The following is a 15,536-nucleotide window of genomic DNA, read 5'->3' as shown; positions in this document are numbered from 1 at the left end:
GTACACTGTAAAAGTTGACACGACAGCGGACGAGACAGGTGCTTGTGCACGTATAAAGCTGAGATTTGTTTTAAAAAAAAAGTAGGTACTTCATAATGTTATCTGAATGATAACAAGACACTCTCCACCTTTAAATCTTACATTATTTATTAATGCTTTTTATAATGTCCTTTTTTCTTCTTCTTTTGCTAAAAGAATAAAATTAAATGTTTAGGAAGTAAAATTAGTAAAAATGATTACAGTAGATCCTACATGAAATGATGAAGGTTTGCAAAGAATAATTAGAAACACTTGAGCACTTCCTCATAAGAAGCAATGCTTTATCACCTATACGCATGGCTTTCTTGCTTGAATATCATTATCAACTTAAAATTTCTGTGTGTACTATAAAGTGCTCCACCAAGGACGAATTAAACAACAGTAGCCTCACCGGACACAATTACGAACGATTTTTGAACTGTGATTAATATTTTTTTATGTAGACTACTTTTCTTGAATTGTTTTTACCATATAATTTAAGATGTATGAAGGCTTTCCATTTTGCACCATATCCCACATAAATTTTTATTCACGTTAGGATACTTAGCCAATACTATCTTCAGTGCGAAGTGCATAAACACTCTATTAATAAACTAGTCAAAACATTTACTAAATTTTATCATCGGTATAAAGACATCATTCGTAAATATAGCTCAACATGCAGACTTCTAATACGTTCAGGTATTTCACATCCAATTTTTTATGGTAATATTGATCAATATTCTTTATAAAGCACAAAGGTGTCAGTATTCACCTCAGAAACTTACAAAACCTTTGAATAGACTTATTAAGAAGGGATATAATTACGATACTGTTGTCAAGTCATTAAAGATTGCATATTTTGGCGTTAATATTGAGTCACTGATAAGGTCTTTGCATCGGAACTAAACACATTTATTCTAAAAACAGTTGTTGGCATGACACGGGTTATGTTCTTCTCATATATGTTATGATGGTATGATACTAAACCCCTAACGGGAAGGATTGTGCCTGATGTTCATATGATGAAATCATAATCTTTCAGTCAGTTTAATTGAAGTCTGGAGCTGGCATGTCAGTTAACTGCTAGTAGTCTGTTGTTATTTATGTATTATTGTCATTTTGTTTATTTTCTTTGGTTACATCTTCTGACATCAGACTCGGATTTCTCTTGAACTGAATTTTAATGTGCGTATTGTTATGCGTTTACTTTACTACATTGGTTAGAGGTATAGGGGGAGGGTTGAGATCTCACAAACATGTTTGACCCCGCCGCATTTTTGCGCCTGTCCCAAGTCAGGAGCCTCTGGCCTTTGTTAGTCTTGTATTATTTTAATTTTAGTTTCTTGTGTACAATTTGGAAATTAGTATGACGTTCATTATCACTGGACTAGTATATATTTGTTTAGGGGCCAGCTGAAGGACGCCTCCGGGTGCGGGAATTTCTCGCTACATTGAAGACCTGTTGGTGACCCTCTGCTGTTGTTTTTTATTTGGTCGGGTTGTTGTCTCTTTGACACATTCCCCATTTCCATTCTCAATTTTATTTAGTAAGATTTGCGTGACCTCGTTTTACGGGTCAAGAGAGCCACATATGGACGCAATTCCGAACAGCACTACATTGATATATCTTGCAGAAGAAATCTATGACAACAGTCTAGATTGATAAAGCATACATTATTCTTTATCTCAAACACATTTTCATAGGAAAATAAGATGCACAAGTTTGATTTTTACTTCAATTACTTCAGCAGTGGTTGCAGACGAAATGTCTGTCACGTATAAAGGAAAGATTTCTGATTTTTTTTGTTTTTGTGTAAGTTCCTCCTTTAAAGGAGCACTAAATTCAAGTTTATCCATTTCGGTTGTGTACTTATCAATTCATCTATGTTTTTTTTTTTTATATAGGTCAACATTTCTTTCGGAGTTTTCTGGACTTTTCAATAAAATTAACATATTTTCTTTTGACCATAAATAGGGTCACAAGAGTCTAAAAAACGTCAATTGTGGGGTTATTTGGGCAAGATAAAAGGCATCACGCATATGAACAGAATCAGAAGATATTTTTTTTTCTATATATTAACAAAAAAAGGCAATATGCACTTACCTTTATGTTTTTTTTTATATAACTTTCTTATAATATTTTCAGAATGAGTTTGTCATCGTCATCAACATTCACCAAGTGCACATAAATTGTATTATCATGAAAACAAGGGAATTATAGGGTCTCTTTGACACATTCCCCATTTCCATTCTCAATTTTATTTTTTACAGAGTTTGTCTTTAGTGCCGTGTGGAGGCAGTAGAGTGCCTCCCCGTGCTCCAGGTTTATGCTCTTATAATATACTAGATTATGGAGTGTGTGTCCGAGCGAGAACTGCTCTAGTTCATTACTTTAGGAATATTTGTTTTTTATTTGGTCGGGTTGTTGTCTCTTTGACACATTCCCCATTTCTATTCTCAATTTTATTTTTATTTATAAAAACATTTATTGATAAATATAAATAAATATAATCTCAGAGGGCAAACTTTGGAAATCGTTCGTAATTGTGTCCAGTCATAATTGCGTCCTGTGGGGCTAGATACATTTGTAACAGGAAACGGTTTGACATTAGTATATTTTCTATATATCAGATATCCTTCTTTTTTTGTATTATCTGTTTATTTTATTTGGTAAAGTCCATAATGTTAACTCAGCATCTAAAGCTACACATATTTAGTGGCGGATCCAGGGGAGGGTTCTGGTGGTTGAAACCCCCTTTTTGTTGGAAAATCAACGATTTTGAATGGGGACATATAGATGGAATTACCTGCCCTTTGTCCTTGGTTTGGAACCCCCCTTTTTAGAATAGCTGGATCAGCCCCTGCGTATTTTATGCATTTACTGATGAGCTTCTTTTTATCGTGTGTAAAAATATACAATCTACTCAGGCAACAATATTTATCACTATGTCTACTACACACCTTCACCTATAAGTACAACGACAAATCAATACTCTAATACTGATCACAGACCTTGACCTCAATATCTCTATAAGTAAACTTTAAATTGAATACCTGCAATCAGACAATTATATTAAATCAAGCGTAATTGATCTTAGGGCTCGGAAATAAATCATTTCCAAAAAACACAAGTCTACTTGATATTTCTGACTTTAAATTGTAAACCGTCTGTTAATCTCATATTAAAGTTAGAAACACTGGTCCCTGAGTCTCCATGGCTGAAGTAATTGAGATAAGTAAATTTCTATAACTTGATAAGGTCTTTCAAAGTATCAACACATGTACATGTAAATTGCAATAACAATATGAAGTATCAAAGTCAACAATGTACCCATAAAACAGAGCACTCAAATAAGTCTATCAAAATATTGCATTGTAAAATAATGTAAAAGTTCTTATCAAAAATTGTAAGATGAATAATAACGGCTTATAAACAAATCGAATTTTACCGTTAATACCCTAAACTATTTAACTTTATTGTAATCTTATTAAATTAAATTCAAAACCCTCGAAATATAAAAACGCTCTAACTCAATTTTACTTGAACATGCTGTGGAATAAGACTATATTTTAGATAAAACAGGAAAAAATATAAAAAATGAAGAATCACCCTCAGAAATAAAGTGTATCGGTTTTACTCAAACCAAGTTGAAGTGTCTTATTCAGACAAAGGGTATAACACACCTGTAAACCATTAATGATATAAATAAACAACGGCGGTTTTATTCAAACCAAGATGTTGATTATGTCTTATACACACCTTGGCTATATAGGATCAAGTAGCAGAATTAATAAAATATCTACTTTATATACTATTTACAGGTAAAGAAATAACAACTTTAACCAACCACATACATGTACATCGATACAAACTTGTACATGTATATAAAGGTGCACTCAAAATACTTTTATTTAAACAACTATTGATTACTACCGAAAAGAAAAGAAAAGCTTTTAATCATTTATCTTATGTGAAACACAGAGAGTCCTAGTTGATTTTTATAAGTTAATCAGTAAGGACTGATTAACCAATAAAAATCATCTAACCTTTTTAGTATACCCTGGTTACGAACATGTATTAAAAGCAAAATAATAACCATGAAAATAAATTGTAAAAAGAAATAAGCCATCCTACACATAATGTTGAATATATAAAAACCGATTCTGCTACACATTATTGAGTGCTGTATTCTGTGGTTGTGGTTGTAAATGTATTATTGTACTCACAAGCTAAACCTGCTAGAATACCTTAGCGGTAGATTGTGTTTTTCTTTGCATGAAGGCAGAAATAGTTTTCTTAACGCTTTGCCTAGTAGCAATAGAAAAGGATTAACAGGATTAAGGGCAGTTCCTAAACAAATTTTTTTTTAAATAGAACAACTGTGAATTATATTCTTCTCTGTTTACTGGAGGTGGTCCTACATGTATATAGGACGGATCTACTAAAAGACAAGACAAGATAGCACCCAGATATTACACTAATCCAGGAGTCACAGAATAAAAATAAAGCAGCATTTCAACATGTCTGAATTAATTGGCCCTACCTGTTTAGGAATTTTAGGAATTTGGGGTCAAAAACAATACTTTTCTAATTCTTTATATAAATTATTGCTTATTGCTTGACCAATTTAAATGGGGTTTTATTTTTGAATTCTTGGGGTTCTTTAATATGCTTCATCTAACCCTGTATTAAGTTTTTGGATTTTGAGCCCTGTTTTTAAATTGGTCCACATTGAGGTCCAAAGGGTCCAAAATTAAACTTTGTTTGATTTCATCAAATATTGAATTCTTGGGGTTCTTTGATAGGTTGAATCTAACCATGTATTTCAGTCAGGGGTACTAAGTGTACAAGTTATTTTTAATTACTTGAAGAAGTAATATTAATATACCTATATATTAAGTAAAGGAGTAGGTCCAGTAAGACCCCTTTTTGGCCCCAAAATATAGCAGTTTTACAAAATTGTTAAAATGTAAACTTTTGGTTATTTATTGGACAGTAGAATGCTTTTGCTACATAAAAATGGGCTGTTTTTGACAATACAATGCACATATATCGAGTCTAGCACCATTAAGTCATGCTAAATTACTGAAATCTTCACAATTCTAGCATTTTAGTAAAATTTTATACGGTTTTCGTGTAAAACGGAAGTGGCCGCATTCGTGTTCATCCTTAATATTGAAATGCAAGTTGTATTTTATGATAATACATAACATATATAAAGGTTGAGGATGAACACGGATGCGGCCACTTCCGTTTTACACGTTTTAGGAGTTATGGCCCTTTATAGTCAATTTTTAACCATTTTCCGTAAATCTTAGTTATATTTTACAAAAATCTTCTCCTCTGAAAGTATTGGGCCAAATTGAACCAAACTTGGCAACAATCATCATTGGGGTAACTAGTTTAAAAATTGTGTCCGGTGACCCGGCCAACCAACCAAGATGGCCACCATGGCTAAAAATAGAACATAGGGGTAAAATCAGTTTTTGGCTTATAACTCAAAAACCAAAGCATTTAAAGCAAATCTGACATGAGGTTAAATGGTTTATCAGGTGAAGATCTATCTGCCCTGAAAATTTCAGATGAATCAGACAACCAATTGTTAGGTTGCTGCCTCTGAATTGGTTATTTTAAGGAAATTTTGCTGATTTTGGTTATTTTCATGAATATTATTATAGATAGAGATAAACTGTAAACAGCAAAAATGTTTAGCAAAGTAAGATTTACAAATAAGTCAGCATGACCGAAATGGTCAGTTGACCCCTTTAGGAGTTATGGCCCTTTATAGTCAATTTTTAACCATTTTCCGTAAATCTTAGTTATCTTTTAGAAAAATCTTCTCCTCTGAAACTACTGGGCCAAATTTAACCAAACTTGGCCAAAATCATTATTAGGGTATCCAGTTTAAAAATTGTGTCCGGTGACCCAGCTAACCAACCAAGATGGCCGCCATGGCTAAAAATAGAACATAGGGGTAAAATGCAGTTTTTAGCTTATAACTCAAAAACCAAAGCATTTAGAGCAAATCTGACATGGGGTAAAATTGTTTATCAGGTCAAGATCTATCTGCCCTGAAATTTTCAGATGAATCGGACAACCCGTTGTTGGGTTGCTGCCCCTGAATTGGTAATTTTAAAGAAATTTTGCTGTTTTTGGTTATTATCTTGAATATTATTATAGATGTAGATAAACTGTAAACAGCAATAATGTAATGCTTGGGGTATACAATGTTTTTTTATACTTTCATCATAAATTATATTATGAACACGAGACAAACGAGACATTTCAGTGTGTCCACTCTTGTTTTTGCTTTTGAAGAAGATATGACAGAATCGAAGAACCATTTATATAAATTGAAAACCCAAAATAAGCATTCATGGAAGATTAAAGCAAAAAATTTAAGGTGAGCGATTCAGGCTCTTGAGAGCCTCTTGTTTATTTACTTATATGTGTATATTTTTTTTTTACTTCTTCAAGTAAATAAAAATAACTTGCACAAGTAGTACCCCTGACTGTATTTAGATTTTGGATATTGGACCATAATAGGTAAATGTCCAATTTAAAATTTTTAAGTTCTTAGACCATTTTTTTTCAGAAACCTATGCTGTGTCAAATATTTAATCATAATCCAAATTCAGAGCTGTATCAAGCTTGAATGATGTGTCGATACTTGCCCCAACTGTTCAGGGTTAGACCTCTGCGGTGGTATCAAACTGCGACCTGCAGAGCATTTTATTGTTTCTTGTATCCAAGATTCTAGTGAAACAATATGCCAGACAGAGTAATCTACTTCTTGCATAATAAGACCTACATATTGTTACCTATGGTGATTGCATACAAAAAAAAAGTACTTGTTAGAAAATATGATATATAGGACTATATTTATTAATTTAACCTGTGTTTAACAATAACAATGTACTTAATTCATGTCATTGGTTATTTCGAAACATTACAACTTTAATTTCAAGGTTTTGTTTATATTTCAGGTTAACATTGGCATTCAAGTTCCAAGCCGTTACTTGGCAACTAATTGCACCCTTGTCCTTTAGAATTTGTCACCCATGTCTGCCAGATTTTACCTTAGTAACTTTTATTGTACAAAAATGATGTAAATTATAAAAAAAAAAACCCTTACATTGTATAATAGATTGTGTATTTTTTTTTTACAGAAATGTCAAATGGATGTGTTTTGGTGACTGGAGGAGCCGGTTTTGTTGGCACCCATTCTGTAATAGAACTTATCAATGCAGGATATTCTGTTGTTGTTGTAGACAACTTTGTTAATGCTAGTCATGGTATGTTTTAAGTAATCTTTATATCCATTTGTCATACATTTTGTGTTTGATTATGTATGAATAGCCATCATTAATGCAAATTGAAACATTATAAATTATTGAGAAATTTTCAAACATTGAAAGTATTCTTCTTTTAACCAAAACAATTGTTGTTCATTGAATAGATATACATTTAGAAACTTTACAAGGTTTAGTTTTCTGTTGGGTGCATTTTGATTAGAGAACACTTTGTGAATTACAAACTTAAACATAACAAAGAAATAGATTGTTAATGGTAACAAAGATGGAGTAGGAAAGTACGACTAAAAGGGTAATACATGTACTAAAATGTTACTGACAGAATAAGTTTTAAGCTAGGCAATCTTGGGGACCAAAAAAATGATAAGTCTTATTTTTACTGTTTGAGTGAGAAAAAAGATATATGATTTCAGTGTCTGAAGGGTGACCTTTTTATGTCTTATCCAGTTTGGTGAGCTAACATACATGACATACAGATGTAGTTGTACATAAGAAAATTTTTAATATTTTATCTCATTTGGTCCAGTTAGCTTATGGTTTACTATTTATTTAACCTTGTTATGCTAATCATGAAGATGATAATATTTTCTGTAGAATTTTAGTTTTTGTCTATCTGATTAATTGTAATTATTTTGTTACAGAAAGTTTGAAAAGAGTTGAGGAAATATGTGGTACAAAAATCCCAATCTTCTCTGTAGATTTAACTGACAAACAAGCTTTAGCAGATTTGTTTAAAAAGGTAAATGAATGTGGAAAATTATTTAAGACTGGAAAATTTATTGGTACAAACAAGGATTTTTTATAGATCTTACTATACAAATCCTTGAAAAACAGGCAAACAATTGAGGCTCACTGAGAATTTCTTTCTTATTTTCAAATAAAATTTGAGACATGAACATTTGATGCGGTTCATCTATCTTTAGGGAACCTTCCTCTTTTTAATCTTGATCAGTGGAAAAATAAATGGTACAAAAAAGTGCAAAATAAAGGTAAAGCTCTTAACTTTGTAATACTGGAAGAATTGATAAAAAAAAAAAAAAAAAAGTTAGTACATGTACAAGTACAAACTAACAAAAAATGAATTCCACATAAAATAATGAAACCAGCTACTAAACGTAAGTCCAAAGTCCTGAGACATCTAATAAATATGAAATCATGTTATCGAACACTTAATATTTTATACTTGAGAGTATGCTCTGTGGAGCTATGTTATAAATATATGTAATGTCAATAAAAATATACAGTCAATACAGTTTTATAGCATGGTTGTAGTGCAAAATATATGTATAAATAAAGGAAAAAAAGATGGCTCTAAATTTAACATATGTGCTCAGAATATTGTTTTCTTTATGAGATATGGTGTTGTAAAAAATTCTATTGCATCTGTATCTTCTATTGCAGAGGACAATTTGCAAACAAAAAACAATCAAATATTTTCCCTCTCTAAATGCAAAAAAGTAGTGTGAAACTGGTTGACTGTTGTGTGTATAATAACCAGTGTTAATGTGAACAGTATAATTCTATCACTTGAAGATGTTCTACTATGATTGTATGTACTCAAACCATTCCTTTAGAGAATTACAAATTTTAAAAATGCAGTTGATATTTAAACCTATATTACGCTAAAAGAAAAGTTTAAGGCAGATAATAAATATTTGTTTAAACCAAATTGAATATGTATATGGTTGTATGATTACAGCACAAGTTTACCAGCGTCATACATTTTGCTGGTTTGAAAGCTGTGGGAGAATCATGTGAATTACCTCTACTTTACTACAAAGTGAACATAGGAGGAACAACAAATTTACTAGAGGTAAACTTATATTAAATAACTTACTACATGTATTGTGAAATTACCACTACTATACTTCAAAGTCAACATAGGAGATACAACAAATCTACCAGGGGCAAAAGTAACTTACTTATGCAAATTACTCAATCAAAACTGGCTACAAACATGATAGAGAAACAAACATATACCAGTAGCTATTTTAGAACTTTCACTTTTTTGGTAAACAATAAAACATGTGTGAAATTCTGTATCTTTGATTCGATAATGATATAAAATACTGATATCTCAATGGTTATTATAGCTCTATATTATGTTTACATTGTGACGATACATGTTTGTGTTATTTTAGGTTATGAAAGAAAACAATGTAAAGAATCTGATATTTTCAAGTTCAGCTACAGTATATGGTACACCAGAATATTTACCTTTAGATGAGAACCACCCAACAGGGGGATGTACAAACCCATACGGCAAAACTAAATACTTTATAGAAGAAATAATGAAAGATCTGTGTAAATCAGACCCTGTAAGTTGTATTCACAATTTTCAACAATAAGTCAGATAGCTGACAGTTTACTCTGCCATACCTATTTTGTAATGTAAAAAATGTGTGTAAGATATTTATTGAAATGGAGAGAATATTATTTCTATTCCTATCTTGTCAAACAGACATAGTGTATAGTCTGGATTTACTGGTAATTTTGTTTGAAATACAACAAAAAAGAAAACTAGACATTAATAAGGTAGAAAATCATAAAACAGCATGTTTACTTCTTATAAAAAAAAATCAGGGAAAAACAAATATGATTTCAACATACATTTTGTAAAGAACCAATATAGTGTACCCATATTAATTTAAAGCTGTTATACATGTATATATGTCTGTTTTAGGAATGGAACATTGTTATATTGCGTTACTTCAATCCAGTAGGTGCTCACAAATCAGGGAAGATTGGAGAAGACCCTAAAGGTGTTCCAAATAACTTGATGCCATATTGTGCTCAGGTAGCTGTTGGAAAGAGAAAGGAGATAAATGTTTACGGCAATGATTATGACACGCCAGATGGCACTGGTAAGAAATGTTCTTAAAAACACATTGATTTAAATTGATGTCCTAACTAAATAAGTTGAATATTTACTACATGTATGTGATTTTATAACATACTGTGATAATTTTATCTTATATATATACAATGTAGACACGTTATAGATACAGTAGGTTATGATATATGTGATTAATTTTCAGTTTGCTTCCTACTTGCTTTGGTTTTTGATTATGTCTAATTAAAAAATAACTTAATGCTTGAGTTAATTATCAGTGTTGTTAGGTCACAATATTTGAATTCTCAGATTAGTTTTTATTTTTATATCATTGATCATGAATATTTGATTGAAAATAGAGAAGGAACTATATCTCTTCTAAACATTCAAATTGACCCATTGGTGGCTTTCAGCTGTTGTTTGCTCTATGGTTGAGTTGTTGTCTTTTTGACACATTCCCCATTTCCATTCTCAATTTTACAATTTGTTTTGATGCATCTTCATTTACAATGTCATAACAACACCCATTACATGATATCAGAGGAGCAAAATGATCAAATTTATTTTACATGTGAAATTATATGTTTTTATTTTACCTCAACCAATGTATTGAATGTTTTTTGTTACTACATTTGTACTCTACATTGTAGGAGTCAGAGACTATATACATGTTGAAGATTTAGCAATTGGACACGTTGCAGCACAGAAGAAAATAGAAGAATGTTGTGGTCTTAAGGTAATGAAAATAAACTCATTGAACAATAATCTAGTCACAGTATATATTGATTTATGTTAAAGCTAGATTTGAGATGTATATTGACCTCTATATATTTTGTTGGCTTGTTTTCAGGATTACGTCTTATTGATGCTACTTTTACTTGTAGCATTGTGAATTTTTATTTTTATTTTGAAGTAAAGTTTTCTTTACATGATTTACCACAATTTATTAAATTCATATTCAACACTTTACATCATTTTTTTGAGGTTATTTGGAAACACAGCTGGAACAAGTTGTAGTGTTTATCCATCTGACCATTGCTTTAAGACTTCTCCACAGAAATTAGATATTACACACATTTGATAATGAACTTGACAGACAGCATTATGTAATAGCGTTGACATTGTTATTTGTGAGGACACTGTTGAACATAAAGTTTCAATATACCAACATTATATTGGCTGCTTGGCAAACCTAGATGTAGATGATCATAATAATAATAAAGGAATGTGTTTTAAACAGCAAATCAATTTCTCTATAATCCTAATAGTATTATTATTATCTTGTATCATGCTCTATGTAACAATATATGTATGCATTGTAGATATACAACCTAGGGACAGGACAAGGATATTCTGTGATGGATATGATAAATGCATTAAGTAAAGCTGCAGGCAAACCAGTAAGTAAATGAAGCATTTCTACATTGTTCTTTAAATCCTTTAATATAATAAAGCATTCCAACACTCATCTTCAAACCCTTTAATGGAATAAATATAAAAAAGAAAATGTGGTATATTGCCAAAGAGACAAGTCTCCAAAAGAGACCAAATGACACAGAAATTAACAACTATAGGTCACCATACAGCCTTCAACAATGAGCAAAGTCCATACCGCATTATCAGCTATAAAAGGCCCTTTAATGGAATAAAGCATTCCAGCACGGATCTTCATACCCCTTAAAACTACAAGGCTAGTTTTGATACTTTAGGTGATTAATGATTAAAAGACCCTATGCAAACAACTCTCATCTAATGTTGATTAGATTGCAAAAAAATGACATTGGTGGCAAATCTTTCCAATTGTTGGAAATTACTTATTCATCTTCTCTGAAACTACAATCGATTCCAGTTATTTGCAAAGCCTATTTGTCAAACAAAATTATACAATTAAGCATAGTATGTCTATATTCGAAATGACACTATGTATCAGTAACACTACATCTATTGAAGATGTATTTTTATATAAGGGATGTGTTCGAGTGGTATAGAGCGCTGGACATGAGGCTTAGCGATAGGTCAGTAGTGTTTTAAAGGTGTGAGTTTAAATCCTTTTGAGGGACAAAAATTTGTCAGCATAAAAAATATACTTTTTACACTGTTAGGTGTAATTTTCAGACTTACATAAACATCTAAAAATGTGACAACCTTAGTACAGACATTCTCAATCGGTTAATACAATGTTATACAGGGCTAACATCATAAAATATCTCATTCATCTCAAATTTAGCCCGTCATTGTAAGTTTTTTTTTCTCCCTTCAGGTGGGATTTGAAACGTTGCGTCTGTGCATTGTGGCAACATGGCCTGCACCATGTTCAGTCTCTATATGTGTACAGGTGTTGAAACTTTAGTTTCAGAAAAAATTTAGACCAAATATTATTTTATCCTCCTTCCCAGATAGGGCTTGAAAGTCTATTTTCCACTCAGTTCTCATCTAGTAAGTGAAATATACAAGGCACATCCCTACATAATAATTGATAGGATTTACAGAGTCTAGGTTCTTCCACAAATAGATCATAAGTAGGAGTTGATATTAAAGTGTTAATTGTCCGAGCACATCAAAAAGTTTAAATAAAAAGTGATGAATTATTTCAACATTTAATTTTAGGTACCCTACAAAATAGCAGAGAGAAGAACGGGTGATATAGCATCATGTTATAGTAAACCAGACTTGGCTGCTAAAGAACTTGGATGGAAGGCAACACGAGGTTTGGATGAAATGTGTAAGTAGATATGAAGAAGAATATAGATGATTTTTTTGGTTTCCGTTCTCTAACTTTAGTTAGCCTCAACCAAATGTTATGCAACTTATACACAATGCTTATTACAACAAAATGCAAATCAAGGTTGAATTTTGAGGGTGTCACTTATACTGTTCTAGAGTTATGCCCCTTTTCAAATGGAAAAAATGCTGAACTGTTTGTTTCCATTCTCTAACTTAAGTTTACCTCAACCAAATTTAACTTTCGTTAGTTATATCCCTTTACAAATTTATATGATATGCATGGAGGAGCAGCATCTGCATCCCATGGACACATTCCCCATATATATATAGATATCACATACATGTACAGATAACATGTACATGTATAGATGGAATATACACTAATAGACTACATATACACAAAAGATTACACATTAGATAAAATATACACACAATTTTATATACATATACAGTACATTAATTAGTTATGGTTTCATTTATTGTTAATGTTTATGGTTAAAATAAAAACCATCTTTATGTGTTTCTTCTCCCTAGATATTAATAAATAAATAATTTTTGATTGATTTTTCCTTTCAGGTGAAGACTTATGGAGGTGGCAAACTATGAATCCTGATGGTTTCAATTCAAACGGACCTAAAAGTTAACAGATACATTTGTTAGCAAATCCTAGGTGCTAGCAGCTAGGCAAATTATCTGTGATCATAAGGGGAATTATTTCTCATGTAGACTGGGTTTAATTTGGTATTGATTTAATGGTTAGTGTTCAGTAGAACTACAAATGTTTCAGAATATCTTCATGGGAGAAAATGTAGAATATCTAGAAAAAGTATAATCATATGTAACCTGGGAAACTTCTTGTAGTCATAGTTAGGAACAAACAGAATCTTAATTTGGGATCTGAAAATGAAAAGATTTGCTTACAAAAATGGTATCAGCTTTATGTTTAATAATTTTGAAAGTATTATCATTATTCTCCACTTCAACACATGAGAGCAGAGACAAGTTGACACCTTATACAAATGAAAGTACTTTTTTATGAAACATGTTTATATTAATTGAGGGCTTCCTTGTTATGTTCCTTTTGTGACCATTTACTATATTTCTGTAATTTTTATTAACCGTAATTATAGTATTCACGTTTGTAATTTTGATATGACAGAAATATATTATGTGATATTGTATTTTGAATACAAGTCCTAATTGATCTGGCTTAGTCTCATGTTTGTTGACAATCAGTTTTATGTATGTTATCACTTCATGTAGTCCCTATTTTATTAATTTGGGGGTTCATGTTTCTTATCCTTGGTTTTGGATATGTCAGTCCCTATTTACATTTTTTGTTCCAAAATTTCTGTTTTATTGAATAGAAATTTCTTTAATTTGTAGCCCTCTGAATTTTTGGTTCCAATAAGAAGACCTTTATTACAGATCTAATTTTTTGAAACTTTTAATGTCAGTCTTTTTTTTTTATGTTTCTTTAAGTTTGGACAAGCATATGACATTTCCTGCAACAATCATACTTGCCCAAATTTGATACAACTTTTTAATGCAATGTAATTTAAAAATAAGATTTTTTTCCTGCTGGTACATTCCATAACTATTGGTTATTGCCAACTCTAACTGGATATATGTTTAGTTTTTCAAGTAAATATAGTTTTGATAAGACATAACTACGCTTATTTTGACCAATAGTACTATTCTAAAAGGTTCACATAGTTGATATGAAAAATATATAATATGGATACCTAACAACTAACAAACTTAATATTTTAACCACCATTGTTTACCATCTCTAAGAGTTATTTGTAGCTGACGACAACAAGTCACAAGGAAAAATCATTATTGTTGATTAACATGAAATAATGACTGCAAACTTCTCAAACAATTGTTTTAATTGTATTTATTCAATAAGTAAAACTATATTATAAGTGCCATGTCCACTAGTGAATAGTGCCCTTCGATAATCACTCTTTCTGTTTGTTAGAGCTTTTATGTCATAGGATAAGTACTGATTTCCTTACTTTTTATGCACAGCTTTACTGCCTATAAAAGGTGAAATAGGGTAGAACATAGTTATTTGTTATAAGATCAAAAATTTTGAGACAGATCATTTGTTCTTGGATTTCAACTAAATTTGGTATACAGCAATAGATATGATAAGCTATTTGGTATACAGCAATAGATATGATAAGCTATTTGGTATACAGCAATAGATATGATAAGCTATTTGGTACACAGCAATAGATATGATAAGCTATTTGAAATTGATTGCAGGTACCAAAAATAGTGAAAAATTGAGTAATTAACTAACTTCCGGAAATATTAAAAAATTGAGTAATTAACTAACTTCCGGTTAAAAAAAAAATCACAAATTTAGAGAAACGATCTTATGCACAAGAAAAAATTGATAACAAGCTATTCCAAAATGATTTTCAGTGTCAAAAATAGGTTAAAAAGTTAATTATTGAGAAGCAGTAATTTGTTTCAGGATTTCAAGGAAAATTGATATCAGCATAACTTGCATTTCAATTTGATTTGATGCCTGAGGTCAAAATTGTGATTAAAAACTTTTGTTTTTAGGTATGTTAAAATTTTGAGAAACCTATGTTTTTGCTTGGATTTGATTTGATATTCCAAATTAATT

At 31.0% G+C, this 15,536-nt stretch overlaps 1 protein-coding gene across 1 annotated transcript; it reads left to right on the top strand.

Annotated features, from left to right (window-relative positions):
• The first annotated feature begins 7 nt into the window (after positions 1 to 7).
• LOC143053695 (UDP-glucose 4-epimerase-like) lies at positions 8 to 13,916 on the top strand. The gene is made up of 10 exons (XM_076226486.1): positions 8 to 81; positions 7,192 to 7,317; positions 7,977 to 8,074; positions 9,035 to 9,148; positions 9,477 to 9,653; positions 10,019 to 10,199; positions 10,819 to 10,904; positions 11,491 to 11,568; positions 12,776 to 12,890; positions 13,469 to 13,916. The coding sequence occupies exons 2-10, from the start codon at positions 7,194 to 7,196 to the stop codon at positions 13,534 to 13,536; spliced, it is 1,041 nt and encodes a 346-aa protein (XP_076082601.1). The 5' UTR covers positions 8 to 81; positions 7,192 to 7,193; the 3' UTR covers positions 13,537 to 13,916.
• Positions 13,917 to 15,536: the final 1,620 nt, after the last annotated feature.

This window comes from Mytilus galloprovincialis, chromosome 1 (assembly GCF_965363235.1).
Source record: "Mytilus galloprovincialis chromosome 1, xbMytGall1.hap1.1, whole genome shotgun sequence".
NCBI classification, from domain to species: domain Eukaryota; kingdom Metazoa; phylum Mollusca; class Bivalvia; order Mytilida; family Mytilidae; genus Mytilus; species Mytilus galloprovincialis.
This window is presented reverse-complemented; position numbering and strand designations above follow the sequence as displayed.

Coding starts and splice junctions, on each gene's coding strand:
- LOC143053695 (XM_076226486.1), top strand. CDS start 7,194: ATGTCAAATGGATGTGTTTTGGTGACTGGAGGAGCCGGTTTTGTTGGC. Junction 9,149..9,476: donor GAACAACAAATTTACTAGAG/GTAAACTTATAT, acceptor GTGTTATTTTAG/GTTATGAAAGAAAACAATGT. Junction 10,905..11,490: donor AAGAATGTTGTGGTCTTAAG/GTAATGAAAATA, acceptor TATGCATTGTAG/ATATACAACCTAGGGACAGG.